Raw genomic sequence first — 15,065 nt, forward strand, 5'->3', positions numbered from 1 at the left:
TAAGGATTCCTTCCTGCAGTAGAAGGAGCTCCATGTGTGTTTTGAAACCTCCTGTACTTGAAAAGAATTGATGGATTCCAAAATTAGTCATTTTAACAGAGATCTTAAGACAAAGATTCAGTTGCCTTACCAGCATTTCATTTAATATGCCGGCAGTAAAAATGAACGTGTCTCAAACTTGGATGGTATGGACTTGGTTTTGAGTAAAACCCATGGGATGTATTTGCTTTTTGTAACTTGTAGTATGGAAGCATGTAGTTTGCTGATGATTTAAAAAATCCCTTAAAACCCAGCACTTGAAATGTTTTAAAGTTTGATGTGAACCAGAGAGCAGCTTGTGCAAAGGAATAAACTTTATGAAATAATGCAGTCTCATTGGTGGGGTTGCATAATATAGATACCATGTGATGGAATTTTTTTCCCATATTTCTATATAGTTAATAGTTTAAAATTCTTCTTTCTTTCTTTTACAAGAAACAAAACAAAATGGATTACTGTTAAATGTGCCTGTGTTGTCCAAGAGGCTGGTCTTATAAAACCTATAATATACTTTGAATTAACTAGGAATCTGATAAATAATGTCCTTAAAGGAATTGCCAGAGTATTAGGGGTCTTTTCACCCCCTCTCAAAAATAACCCAATAACGTAAATAGTTGCACAATTATCTTATTAGGTATTTCTATTGCTAATCTCTCCAAAACATGTTTTATGTATTTTTTCCTCAAGTATTTCTTAAACCATTGCATGATGATTGCTATTTTTAATTTTGAAAAAAACCCAGTGCTTCTATTTTCCATTTATGAATACTTGAGAACTCCACTATTGGAGGCAAATAAATATTTGGCTTGACGTCTTGGGTGGTCGACAGCCCTGCTATTTAGGATTTCTATCAGCTGATGAAGTAATTTTTTAGTGATTAATTACTTGCTTTATATCTGGTCCATTAATTGATTAAATTTAAATATATTTGCATATTGTAAAAGCATTAACATCAGTGCCTTTCCGAGATGCTGAAGGAAGTGTGAAATAACTTTGCAATTTAATAAACTGAAAGCTACCATTGTTAAAAGGAAAGGCGACCTGTAAAATTTTGTTTTTCATTCACTAAACATACCAAAAATAAAAATATGTGCCTTTAACTCTTAGCACCACCTATTACATTTTGTTATTGCTCATTAAAAAACTGGCATCCATTGATTTAACCAAGTGACGTCATTCTATGATTGCCAAACTCCCAACGTTCAGGGAGTTCGTCAAATTCCCACCATGGTGGAAGGGACCTTGGTTCAGTGGTAGATCACCTGCTTGGCATGCAAAAGGTCCCAAGTTCAATGCCGGCATCTCCAGGTAGGGTTAGGAAAGAATCCTGCCTGAAACCGTGGAGAGCTGCTGCTAGTCAGTGTTGATAATATTAGGTTAGATGCACTGATTGTCTGACTCAGTATAAGGCAACTTCCTTGGTTCCTATGTTCCTAACCCTTTTGTATGTATTTAACTGCAGATAAACCCCTGGGTGTCTTTCTCTGGAGGCTCTGTCTTTTGTGAGGTTTCTGTAGCATGCTGTAGTACACAGGAGGCACCAGTCACGCCTACTAGGCCTCACGGTTGCCCTAGGCTCACTGAGTATTGGCCTTTGAATGTGCCAAACACATCCCAGTGGCTGAGCATTGCATGAGGAAACCTGTTGTGAGTTGTCTTCCCAGGAATGCTTGCCCACCGTTAACTGGCTTTTTCCCCCTTTCAGGAACCTTTGGGATGGTCATAAAAGAGCCCTGTTGGATCAGACCAAAGATCCCATCCAGCACCCTGCTTCCCACACTGGCCACCCACAGTACAGCATGAAGGGAATAGCCATCTCTTGCTGTTGTTCTCCAGCACCTGGTACTCTAGAGCAGCCTTCTCCAACCAGGTGTCCTCCAGACATGTTGGACTACAACTCCCATCAGCCCCAGCCAGCATGGCCATTGACTATGTTGGCTGGGACTGATGGGAGTTGTAATTCAACATATCTGGAGGACACCTGGTTGGAGAAGGCTGCTCAATAGGCATACTGCCTCTCAACAAAAGGGCTCCATATAGCCACCTTGACTACTTATAGCCATTGTTAGACTTATCCTCTGTGAATTTGTCTAATCCTCTTGATTCTGAACAAGTCCAGGATTTCTAGGAACACAGTTTGAAAGCCACCATTCTAGCTAATTGATCTTTTGTTGATCAACCTCCCAATCCTCCATGAATTTGCGTAATCCTCTTGATAAAATTCTGAGCGAGTCCAGGCTTCCTAGGAACATTGTTGGAAGGCCACCATTATCATGGATTAATCTTGAAAATCTACTGATTTCAGACTATTTTAACGCTTGTGGCTCTAATAAGTAGATACTTTTCATAATTTTCAGATGACTTGGAAAGATTACTTGATGCGCAGCCTTCATTTTATTTGAGTGATAGCAAATATGTTGAATTGTAGTGGAAGCACATTCATTTGAGCACTTGTTTAAAATGAAGGAGCGTAACTGTGAAATTCATGCTTTGAAATGTTTACTTGGGTCATGCACATCAACTAAATTGACAGTGTTATTTACTTTGACAAGGTAAACGTGACAGCTGAATTATTTTCAGGGAGCTATAATTACAACTGTATTTATCACAAATCCATAAAACATGATTGATGTTTCTCAAATAACCCCACATTATATTACATTTATCGCAGGCATATTCAAAACAAACCTTTTTCAGAAAGCCATCCTGAGCCCAATTTTTTTTCCCCTTCAAGCATTTAGATTCTTGAAATGTTATTAAGGAGAAGTCGGCTGAATTAATAAGTACTTGTTTCACATAACTCTTAAACACACACGCAGACACACAAGAACCCACTTTTTATGAAACAGAGGGCCTGTTCAGACATTACTTTTTTGCCTGAGGTTTTACCCAGGGAGCGATTGGGAGCAGGTCTCTTGTCCATCCCTCTCTCCATCTCTCTTCTTCTCAGCTCAATCTCTTCAGGAGGGCTGCAGCTCAGTGGCAAACCATCTGCTTTGCCGGCAGAAGATCCCAGGTTCAGGTGGGGTTGGGAAAGACCCCTGCCTGAAACCTGGGAGAGTTGCGGCCGGTCAGTACGGACAAGACTGCACTAGATGGGCCAGCGGTCTGAAAAAGACAGTTTCCTAGTCCTGATCTCATTCAAAACAAAGTGCAGATGCACTGTACAGATGTAGAGGTTTTTTTTTTATGTTAAATTACTTATGTATTTCGAAAGGATAAGACAGTATTCTGCCTTACTTGGTTCAAGCCACTGCTTAAGGTTGCAATCCATAAGCCACTTGAACACCTCTGGGATACGGAGTTCAAGTCTAGGTGGGCAGTGTTGAAAGCATTACTTGTGATGCTGACTAATTTTTCCTCAAATCAAACTATGACCCTGTGTTCTGCTCTAATGTGATCGATGTAGACAGAGATACCCAGCAACTGCTCTGCTTTGCACAGGCTTAAAGGAAGTTCTGTCTACACCAAAGCTCAGCCAATAAACACAATGGGGGAGCCATGACAGTGGGAGCTTCCCTCCACCTGGAAGCACCTTAATTCGATTTTGGGTTTCCATTCACTGTTGACCTGCTATGTCTTCTTCTAAACAGCATAGTTTGCTCGTGTAAATAATACACTTCTCTAAGAGGGACCTCCCCTTAGAGGCTGAATTTTATATGGAGTCCCATCAAAGACAAATGGTTTCCACAGAACATGGCGAAATGAGAAGATAAGGCTGATGATTGGGGATTTTCCTGCAGGTTTAACCTGCAGTCCTGCCAAGGCCCTGGTCTCTGGTTGGAATGAGGGGATGACCTGGGCCTTCAGTACGATTGCTCCCAAACGTCCTCGGTGCAGTGGTAGAGATGCATCAGCACCCTGGTATTCAGGGGAACTGAGGGTAATGAAACAACGGGGTCAACGACTAGAATGCAAATGGTGAAAGGCTCAGAGCAACTATGAATGAACACAGTTAAGAATCTATCTTTAATCTTGGCGGCAAAGAGATTGTACTTCTATGCCACCATTGCATCTGTTCAGCGTTGTCCAGCAGAGCTGGAAGATAGTGGGTGGTGAAGGGTCTTCTTGGAGTGGGCCTAGGAAAGCAACAACTTGATCCCTCAAAAACTCACTTGTTGGTCCCCAGTTCCAGCCCTGATAAGGAGAGTACGATGAAGTGCAGGGACATTGGGGGTTGGAATATCTGTTATCAAGAAGTGTGCCTCCTTCATGGCTGTATACTGCTAATGTGATTGCATTTCTGAAATATTGCTTAGGATACAGAGTAGAGTTAGATTTTCCTACATTTTCTTGGCACAAACCATAAATATTTTCTCAGTATAAAATCTAGGGGGTGCGGGCTGTTATATGCAAGGCATGTGCTTTTCCATCAATCTGTATTTAAGTGTTGGAGGTTCTTTTAATCATGAGTGCTGTTTATAAAATCATGTGAACTGAAACCCTTACACATTCTTAGCCTGTATTGGCAATTTTTGGAGGGTGCATAATTTATGTATGTAGAATGGCTATGGCTTCAGCTTCATTTCTGTGTAGGGGTGAATCAGTTCATGTAAACTACGGATCCCGGCATGCACTGTGCATAATAACAAAGGATGTTTTCTGGAGTAGAAGAAGAGTGGAATTTTGTTTTCTTTGCAGATTCTGAAATTTGTCATGGGCATTATATTAAAGAGAGCAGGCAAGATGAGGGAAGGTTATATTAAGTACGGGGAGGGGGAACGTGCAGTGTCAGTGGTTAACGAATATGTGTTAGTCAAGATAGATCTTGAATCAGCTGTCAAGCAGATGGCTGACTTAGGGAATTTGGGATGTTACCAAAAGGAAAAGAATGTTTGTTATGAATGGAAGTACATGGCTTTATTTGGTATCTGGCTACAAATTCATTGGAGATGCACCAAGAATTGCTTTGCTAAATTAAGTAGTGGCCTGAAATACATATTGAAATAGTTTCAAAGTGGTTTCATTGGTTGAATCACAAGCATCTTGCCATTACATTAGGCAAAGATCCAGTTTGAACATCTTCCTATTTTCTCCCAGTAAGTTGGTTGTGCAAGCTCTCTGTTTTCCTTCCATGGAGTAAGTGTCATTTTTCCCACGGAATTTCCTCGTGAGTGAGTCTAACATTTCAGCAAACTGTTTACTACAAAGACACTAAGAGTTTGCTGATAGACTTCACTACTTTCATTTTCACACTCGCTTAAGCAATTGTCAGCATTGCTGTCGCTTGAGAGTTACAACCACAAAGACAGTACAAAAACAACCCAACAGATTTTGTTGTTTCTTCCTTTTGCCCTTAGACTACCACTGATGCACAGATGAGCTAGAGAACATTTAGGTCCCCAAAGAGTTCTTTGACATAGCCTGTGACACTAAGAGGATTACAAGTTACGTTTGTCTAGCTTTGGCAGAATCATTACTGCTTGAGCTAGAATTAGAAGGCAATTGTCTTCTGAGTTCAAATCTTTGGAGCACCTTTGATTTGAAACCAAGTCATACTTACTTTTCCTCTGTACATGCAGCTGAAAACCAGTTTCAAAGCAAAATACTCATTATCATGATAGGTGGGGTGTTTATGGATGGCGGGCTTGTATTATGAGAACGTTTGGGAGGCGTGGTGCATCTCTTCTTCCACTGTGTACAGAGATGGATTACGTCCCCTTGTGGCATCTACATCAGTGGGGCCAGCCCATCCAGTGTCTGTGATGAATGGCATGCTTTCCCTCATTTTAACTCTTTACAGTTTGGGACCATGTTATCTGAAAGACTACCTTCTCCCACGCAAACCTGACCACTCATTAAATTTATTAGGGGAGCCCCTCTTCTTTCATGTTTCCATGTTGTCAGTTAGGGAGAGCGCCTTTTTGGTAGTCATACCTAAGCTATGGAACACCCTCCTGAAGGAGGCTCATTTAGCCCTCTGCTTACTGGCCTTTTGCCAAATGGTGAAGACTAGCACAGGCCCTATCATGACCCACACGCTGAGCAAATTGGGAGTGGCAGTGAAACAAATGCACCCTCCCATCTGCCTGAGCCCCTGCCCAGCAGCTGGGCTACATTCCCTCATGGCTAACCTTGGATACCATTGATGCGTGGGGGCAAATTTAAAAGTTGGTGGGTCCACTGAGCATACACTTACAGTCTCTTTCATCTGCACGCCAATTCATAGATATTCTTTCACACACATACACACACCCTCAAGGCATGCAAGATGCCTTGAGACAGTGGCTCCCAATGGAGGCACCCCCTCTTACCTTTCCCAAGGGGTGGGGCTTCAGGGAGAGGGAGGGGCCTCATCCATGGCCTTGGGAGGCTGGTAGTGGAGGCCTGGTGGGCTGGATTTGGCCCATAGGCTGGTTAGAATGTGACACATTGGGAGGTTGTGCATGTGTGTGTATAATATGAATGAAAATTTGGATACCATTCATTGTAGATCAGAGCTGGACTGGTTGATAGCTTGTGGGTTGAGTTGTATTGAGCTGGTGTTGGTGATGAGCTGGGCTTGAGCCAGCCTGCTAGGGTGGCTGCTTCTTGGCATCTGCCCCCCCTCTCCTCAGCAGGCTCTTCTGCCTCAGAAGCTGAGCTCTCCACCTCTTGAGGTGGCAGATCTGAAGCCATCTCTCCTGTGGGCCCCAGACCATCTTAGTTCTTTGAAACAGCCTGTTCCCTTGGGATATCAGGCTCTGAGAGCTCCAGCCCTCGATCCTCCAGGGAATCCCCCAGGAGAGCCATGAGGGTGCTGTGCATATTCACACCCACTTCCAGGCCTCCCCATGCCTAGCATATGTGCATGCACAATGCATATGAACAAAGTAAATAAAACAAATGAGGATGGAAAAACCTGACAAGTGAAAGAAACCAGCATTCCCTTCTCCTGTTGGCAGTGGATGCCCAGACCCTCCCAAAACATTCAGGCCGTTCCTTCATTTTCTTTTTCTTTTCTGGTTGGCTGGCAGCCCTAATACAGAGGCCTAGGATTGTTCTGGAATAACCAGTTTTGTGACATAAAGGCTGTAAGGAGAGTGATCAGGAAGTGGGAAAAGAGGCACATGACACTGAAAAATCCGACCTGTAGGAGTGACAGGGAGAGGGCTTATGACAGGTGAAATATGTGCTTGGAGAAAGACTCGTACTTGTACTCCTGCAGGTCAGGTCCCTGTGACGTAAGAGATGGATGGGGCATGTCCTAGGTCAGCCTTCCCCGACATGGGGCCATCCATATGTTTTGTACGGCAACTCCCAGAATTCCTGACCATTGGCCATGCTGGCTGGAGCTGATGGGAGTTGAAGTCCAGCACATCTGGAGGGCACCAAGTTGGGGAAGTCTGCACTAGTTATAGCCATTGCCGCCTGTGGCATATGGTTACTATTTTTTCCAGTATAAGGAGTTCATGTCATGCAGGTTCTAAGACTATGAGCTACAAACCAGGAAGTCCCTGGTTCTTGGCTTTGAACCCAAAAATATTATTTTGGAAAGCTATGTTACAGCCCTATCTCCCTGCGAACAGCAATGTGGAGATGATCATACTGGCCTCCCTTACATGATTACTGCAAGAGTATATGAAGTGCTCTGATCCCTTGAAGTGCTGTATAAATGCAAAGTGTTATTAAGTACTTAGCGTTCATGGCACTTGAAGCAAGAGAGGAGAATTACTTGTAAAAACAGCTTGGTCAAAAGTCTACAGAATGAGTAGCATTGCTATACCAGTTCTGATCATTTTTTTTACTGTGTTAATTTGCTCATATTGGAGAAGTTTCTCCCAAATATGCAGTTGTTGTTGTTGTTGTTGTTAGAAAAAGCACTCAGGAGGTCATTGGCCAAGTTTTGCATATGCGACATTGCACATTCATTCCTAAACATCTCAACTTAAAGGGTCTCAGGTTACAGACTTGGAAAAGACCTCTCTCTGCTTTAGACCCTAGAGGCCTGCTGTCAGTAGAGGGCTGGATGGCTTAACGTTGGTTAAACATGCTTTCAGAATGTGGAAATTTTGTATGCTTAAACAATATTGATTTAATGCATTTTTTTTAGACAAATGTAAAACTTTATTCCTCCATTTTAATGGGCACTTCATGCTTTATGGGTTTTGCTTATTGGTTATCAGCTTGGTGGAAAAGGAGTAGGTTGAATTATTTAAAATGGTTTTGGCTGAGTTCTTTGCATAGTTTCGTTATGAGCTGGGTAATAACTTTTACATCTCTTTGGATTTGTCTACTTTGTGATTCATACATGGAAATACTTGCATTAATCTTTTTTATGTGTCCTTTTAGACTTACAGAGTTCGAAGATACACCTGCAAGTCAGCTAACAATAGATGAGTTCATGACAATTGATTTGGAAGAGGAATGTAACCCTCCGTCATTTACAGCTGGTCAAAGAAAGATAAAGATTCAGCAGGTGAATGCTTTCAGCTCTTCATATGCATAGTTTTCCCCCTTTCCTTTTGTGGTTGGAAGTGCAGTGCTCTGCCATGCTATCTGTACAATCTTATTCTACTTTTCTCTCCCATGAGGAAGCCTGAAGTGATGAACAAAGAGTGACATAACATCAGCAAAATAATTTAATAGTGGGGTCAGCTCCAACATGCCATCAAAACCCAATGCATAGTTTCAGGATCTGCTTAGATCCATCCATAGACATCTGCATCATGACAAAAGATAACAACTTATTTTTAAGGAGTCTAAATGGTCAGTGCTGGGAGTGGTGTTTGCTTCTCTAACACATGGAATGCAAGGCAGAGTATTTCCCACTGATCTTAATATCCGTGAAATGTAATTGACATCCCTCAGCCTGAGCTATTGTTGATTCTAATGCTAGTTTCTTTTGGCCAAAGATGACAGGAGGTACTGTAGGGAAGGGATGTAATTTCTGGTGTGCTCTGCAATATAGCCTATGTTGTCTTTCTTTGCTAGAAGTTTAGTGATTTATTGTGAAGTGCCAGCACTACAGGTTAATTCTATTTCTTGGTTAGGGTCATGTTGGTTTGTATTGCCTACAGTTCATTTAGAGTATGTTGTCTTGTGCTTCAACAGGTACCCTGATATAGCATGAATATATATTTTGTGTCTGCATGTTTGTGGGCCAGCTTGTTTCTCCCAAACATGATCTCCCTGTATATGGATGTCACAGGGCAGCTTGAGGAGTTGGTTCATCAAGCTACTCACTCAGAAGTGGATTTTATTTAATCCTAAACGAAGAGCTGAATTGCAAGTTTGAGGCCCCTGGGAGTGGTTTAAGCCCCCCACCCCAAATTCTCTGGTGAGAATTGCGTATCTTCTGAAAGCTATCCTACCTACTTTTATCCATCTGTTTCTCATCCTGGGGACTGAGAGAGATACAGCCAGAGGTATATTACAAATGCTAAAACTGGTGATGAAAACTTGAACAGATAGCTCTGGAGGCAAAAAAAATCAGATTCCTAGGAAACAGCCTCAGTTGTTCCAGCTGCCAGGGATTTTTTGAATTTGGCCCATAAACATCCAAAAAGGCACATGGTACCCTTTTATTTCCATTAGCCTTAGGCCATAGCAGGGCTGGGCTCTGTTTCTAAGTTTGCCAAGAGACCAATCAATCAAATCTGCTACTGACACCCCCTAACAACTGGTTAGAAGCACTCATTAGTCCAATATACATTCTGGAAAGGAGTTGAAAGATGAGGGTGGTGATATACTCTTGATATTGATCAAATTTACAAGTACCCCACCGCTCCAGTGCATTCATAGGCCAATATCTAACAGCTTTGCACAGTATGATGGTATTATTATATATTATTTATATAGAACCATCGATATACATGGTGCTTCACCTTTCATAAGCAAAACCAGACATGTCTATGCCCCAAGGAGCTTACAGTCTTCCGTTTTTGAAAGTGTGGAGATGCAAAGAGAAGGGAAGAAAGGGAGGCAAAGATAGCAAGGGCTGAATGTGAACACAGGGAAGTGCCAGAGGTTTCAAAGAAAGATTTCTGGGTTAGGAAAGCATGGATACTGTAGGCGGGGAAGTGCTTGTGTATACTAGGGGTTTGGGGTGTTGGGGAAGTAGGATATATGGGAATAATTTAAAGGGCACTAAGCTCCTTGCCCAGTTGATATTATTGCTTAATTTAAGGGGAACATAGCCGGATCCTTTGGTCAATTACTCAACAATTTAAAAGTTAATTAGATTACCCTTGCCCAATTAAGAAGCTATCCTAGAGCTCCTACCTACAAGCTGGAGCATCCAGGCCCCCACCCAGGACTCAGCTGCAGCACATCAGAGGCTTCTGGAAGACGTCCTCCTCATGAGGAGTCCTTGACTCATGAGGGGCCTTCCTTTGTAAATGGGCACTCCTCCTCACAGGGGTTCTTCTGGCCTGCCTCGTGAGGGGGCTGCTCAGCTTCTGTCTCAGGGGCATAGTTCCTCTCTGCTTGTGGGGACGGACCCACGGCCATTTCCTCCAAGGTCACAGGCTCCTCCTGCTCTTCTGGCAAGGGCTGCTCTTTGATTTGCTTGCCCCTGGGAGATCTGACTCTACCTCTGAAGAGGATTCCTCCAGCAGGGGCGTGACAGGCGGAAGTATAGTGGGAAAGCAAGGGCAGCAAGATGGGGTGAGGCCTTGGGGAGTTTTAAAGGATGTGTTGGCTATGGAAGGGGCTGGGAAACCAGGATAGGGATTTGATGAGGAGAGTCGCACTATCGGAGTGACAGGATTGGTGAATGGTTGTAGCAGCAGAGTTTTGGATAGAAGACTGATGTGTGACAAGGGAATGCCCAAAGAGAAGATGGTTGGAGAAGGGACTATATGCCAGCATTGCACTGGTTTTTGTGTTCAGTGCCCTTGCTTGGGAGACTGTGCTGCGCTTGAGCGTTTGCGCCATTTTCAGAGCTGTCGCAGTGGCTTTCTGCATAGTTCCTGACAGGTTACCTGCTGCGCACAAGTTCTCCCCGTCAGCACACACCTCACCTCACAGTGCAGTGACAAATTTATTCTGACTTACAAGATTTGGATCACTTTCATGTGATCCAGCGAAGCTTATTTTGTTGCATGTAAATTCCTTCCCTTCTGTGTGCCACATTCATTCTTCCACCCCAATTAACAAAGGCCACAGCTGGAAAGGTATTTGCTTGTTAATTGGATCCCTCATACCCCCCCCCCCCTTTTAAGTTCTGCTCTCATTGGAGATGCCCAGGGGTAGAAAAAAATACAACATTACATAGAATTCTGGTCCAATTTAAAATAAGCACTGCTATTAATTATGATCAAATTGCGTTGGAATTGCTCCAAAATGTTGCTTGCCAAGACATGTGGAGTGTCACTAGAGTCAGTTTCTGAGCTGATAATTCTGAACAATAATGAATTTTGTATATAAATTATTTTGTTCATAATCCCCCCCCCTGAAAAAACTCTTGGTGTTGTTTTCAAATCCCTTCCAGAAGGTTTTATAGATACATTTGGGGCTATATATTCAAAATCTGGGGCCGCGGTGGCTTAGTGGTTAAGACGCTGAACTGCAGACTGGAAGGTCGGCAGGTCAGCAGTTCGAGACCCGGGTGCTGCGTGACCGAGTGAGCTCCCGTCTTCAGTCCCAGCTCCTGCCAACCTAGCAGTTCGAAAGCAAGAAATTGCAAGTAGATAAATAGGTACCGCCTCGGCGGGAAAGGTAACACCGTTCCGTGCACCTCGGTGTTCAGTCATGCCGGCCACATGACCACGGAAGCATCTTCGGACAGCGCTGGCTCTTCGGCTTAGAAACGGGGATGAGCACCGCACCCTAGAGTCGGACACGACTGGTTGGGGACACCTTTACCTTTTTATTCAAAATCTAGCTGCTGCCAGATCTTTCTTGAATCTTACCACATTCATCGGAAGGTTGACCTATCATAGCTCAGTGGCAGAACACCTTCTTGACATGTACAAGGCCCCAGGTTCAATCTCCAGGGTCTCCAGGCAGGGCTAGGAAAGAATTCTGCCTGAAACCCTGGTGCTGCCGGGCAGTGTCGACAATATTGGGCTGGAAGGACCAATGTTCTGATTCAGTATAAGGCAGCTTCCTGTGTTCCTATCTACTTGTTTGTTGGACCTTGGTTTATGATAGTTACCAACTTCCCTTCTCATAATTATGACCTTTTGTTCTGATTTTGCATAAGGGAGTTTCCTATGTTCCTACTTGCACACCTCCCATCATAGAGGTAACTGGGGCTGATCCAAAACGGATCTTTCCAGAATGGGTGGCAAAAGAATGGCAGAAGAGATTTACCATAAGGTAAATGCCATAGTGATGCACACTGAGACAAAAATGTCTTAACTTTACATATATACACCAATGGGTTTAGTGGCTATCGCTCAGTTTCAGAGCACGTGCTTTGCATGAAGAAAGTCTCTGGTTCCATCCTTGGCATTTTCAGTTAAACAGATCAGGTAGCAGATGATGGGAAAGTCTTCTACCTGAGACCCTGGAGACCCAGTGCCAGTCAGAGTAGACATTATCGCCCTAGATGACAACTAGTTTGATCTAGCATACAGCAGCTTTTGATGGGTTATAAATTGGTTGCAACTGCCCCAGAAAGAGGTCTTGGGGTCATAGTGGACAGCTGACCAAAACATCAGCTGAATGTGCTGCAGCACCGGTGGTGGTGGTGGTAGGGGCACAGGGAGAAGCAAATTCAGTGTTGGGAATGATTAGGTAACATTTAAAAAAATAAAAGCAGCATGTATGAACAGATACAGATCTTTGCTATAGGCATATTTGGAATATATGCAGTTCTGATTGCTCCATATGAAAATGGGAGGACCTGTAGCTCAATGGTAGAGCACGGGCTTTGCATGCAGAGTGCTCTTTGCACCACCAGTCAAACAGATCTCAGGTAGCAGGCAGAACTGGGAAAAACTCTTCCTGAGACCCTGAGAGCCAAGCTTTGTCAGAGTAGATGGTATTGGGCTAGCTAGACCTATGGAGTGACTCTCTGTAAGGCAGCTTCATGGTAAAAAACATTGCAGAATTGGAAACAATGCAGAAAATGGCAACTGGAACGATGAAAAGGTTGGAGCATCTTTTTTATGAGGAATGAATCAGGGGGTTGGTTTAGAAAACAGTTGGCATAGAGGTTTATAAAATTAAAATTGTGTGAAAATAGATAGGGAAGGGTTATTCACTTTCAGAATATTAGAACTGGAGGACATCCAATTAAATCAATTGCCTGGACTTTATTCAGTCCAGGCAATACAAATTTGTGTTTATGGAGAGAGAAGTTTACCATTCAACAGCCATGGCAGACAGTGCGTTCGGGCACTTGTGTCTGTTAACTGATTTGGCTACTGAAAAATCTGCATACTCAGATTGTAGAGACCAAATTGGAAATCCCATTAAATATCAAGCTCTATAAATATCATGAATTAAGTGTGGTCTTTTGATATAGCCAGTTTGTAATGGCTATAAATGCAGTTTGTCTCATTGTGATGCTTATAGCAGCTGCAGACAGTAAAGCGGTATATGAAAGCCAGTGGCCTGGTTTGCATGTAATGACAACCTAGAGTATGGGTTGTTGTTGAATCATGGGTTGTTATTGTTGAATCATGGGTTGTCATTACTTGTGAACCCTGCACTATGGTTTAACTCTGAGTTGTTAACCACAAACAACCCAAGAAGAGAACCCATAGTTTGTTGCTGAGCTGGTTAACAATCCATATTTGTTAACTGGAGAGCCAGTGTGGTGTCGTGGTTAGAGTGTTGGACTGGGACGTGGGAGACTTGGGTTCTAGTCCCCACTCAGCCATGAAGCTCCCTGGGTGACTTTGGGCCAGTCACTGACTCTCAGCCTAACCTACCTCACAGGGTTGTTGTGAGGGTAAAATGGAGAGAAGGAGGACCATGTAAGCCACCTTGGGTTCCTTGCAGGAGGAAAAAAGGTGGGATATAAATATAATAAAGAAGAAAGTAAAGAAGAAACCCATACTCAAACCATATTCAACCTGTACTCTGTGTTGTGATTACATGTGAACCACGACAATATGTTTTCACTATGCAAAATGCATAGTGAATACACAGAGAACTTCTGCTATTGGGCGGTATAGAAATTAATAAATAAATGAAATGTGTGCTCTTTCCCCCTCTTTTTGGTTATGATGCTTTTTTAATGCTTAGGAATCAATAGTTAGGAAGACCTATGCTTGTCTGAATTTCTGTTGTATTCAGAAATGTCCCACTAAATTCAATAGCACTACCTAAAAAGTATGTGTGCAAAGGATCATAGTCTTGGTGCACTGAGAGAACTAGAGAGTGAGTTGAAAGAGGGCCTTGGCTACCTGTTGTGCATTGTGGGTGTATGTTTGTACTGCAAAAGGATGAATAACAGCAGAGGAACTCTTTCTCTGGGAGCCAGAGGGACAAATTAAAAGAACTGCGATAGAGAGACACTGGTGCAGACACAAAAAGCAATGGAAGTAGCAGAGAATTTCAAGCAGTATTTTAAATCTAGTTTTCAATCTTTGTGTGTATGTGTATGGTCTTGTCCTAGATCATGGGATTGCTCAGTGCAAACCTTTCTGAATGTAATCCTGATCTATTGAGATCATGCTGAATCTTACTATGGATTTTGAATGTTGTCAGGCCTAACACAGGATGCATCTCTCAAAGGATATGGTTCTTGGTATTTGTAAATTTTCCTAGTTTGCAGTTTAATTCTGTTGCTCATTTCTCTCTCCTTTCTCCAGCTTGAGAAGGAGCTGTCAAAAAAGCTTGAAGAGTTAGAAGGTAGGGGCCACTTTTCATAGAACATATTTATGCCACATTTCCTTTGCACATTGGTGACACTTTTTGTATTTACTGCAGGTGAAATATCAAGCTACCAAGATGAAATAGAGATTGAGTTAGAAAATAGCAGGCCAAAAGTAAAAGGAGTTTATGCAAATTACAGTAAAGATGGTAAGTCTGTTTAAAATCCACCGATTGGGAAAATGTTAAAATACAAGAGGGATTTTACAGCCATTTTATATCTCAGCTGTATAAATGTAGCAAGTTTGACTACAGAGAAGGAGGAAGTTTTCCAC

At 42.7% G+C, this 15,065-nt stretch overlaps 1 protein-coding gene across 1 annotated transcript in view; it reads left to right on the forward strand.

Moving 5' to 3' along the window:
- BRF1 (BRF1 general transcription factor IIIB subunit) overlaps positions 1-15,065 on the forward strand; it is a 276,895-nt gene that overhangs the window by 129,599 nt on the left and 132,231 nt on the right. Inside the window, exons 8-10 of the mRNA XM_084837074.1 lie at positions 8,311-8,437; positions 14,730-14,769; positions 14,848-14,940. Of these exons, the coding sequence (XP_084693200.1) occupies positions 8,311-8,437; positions 14,730-14,769; positions 14,848-14,940 (260 nt within the window). The remainder of the gene's footprint in view (positions 1-8,310; positions 8,438-14,729; positions 14,770-14,847; positions 14,941-15,065) is intronic.

Source organism: Heloderma suspectum, chromosome 1 (genome assembly GCF_057233095.1).
Source record: "Heloderma suspectum isolate Gila_16-S chromosome 1, 16-S_ref, whole genome shotgun sequence".
Classification (NCBI taxonomy): Eukaryota; Metazoa; Chordata; class Lepidosauria; order Squamata; family Helodermatidae; genus Heloderma; species Heloderma suspectum.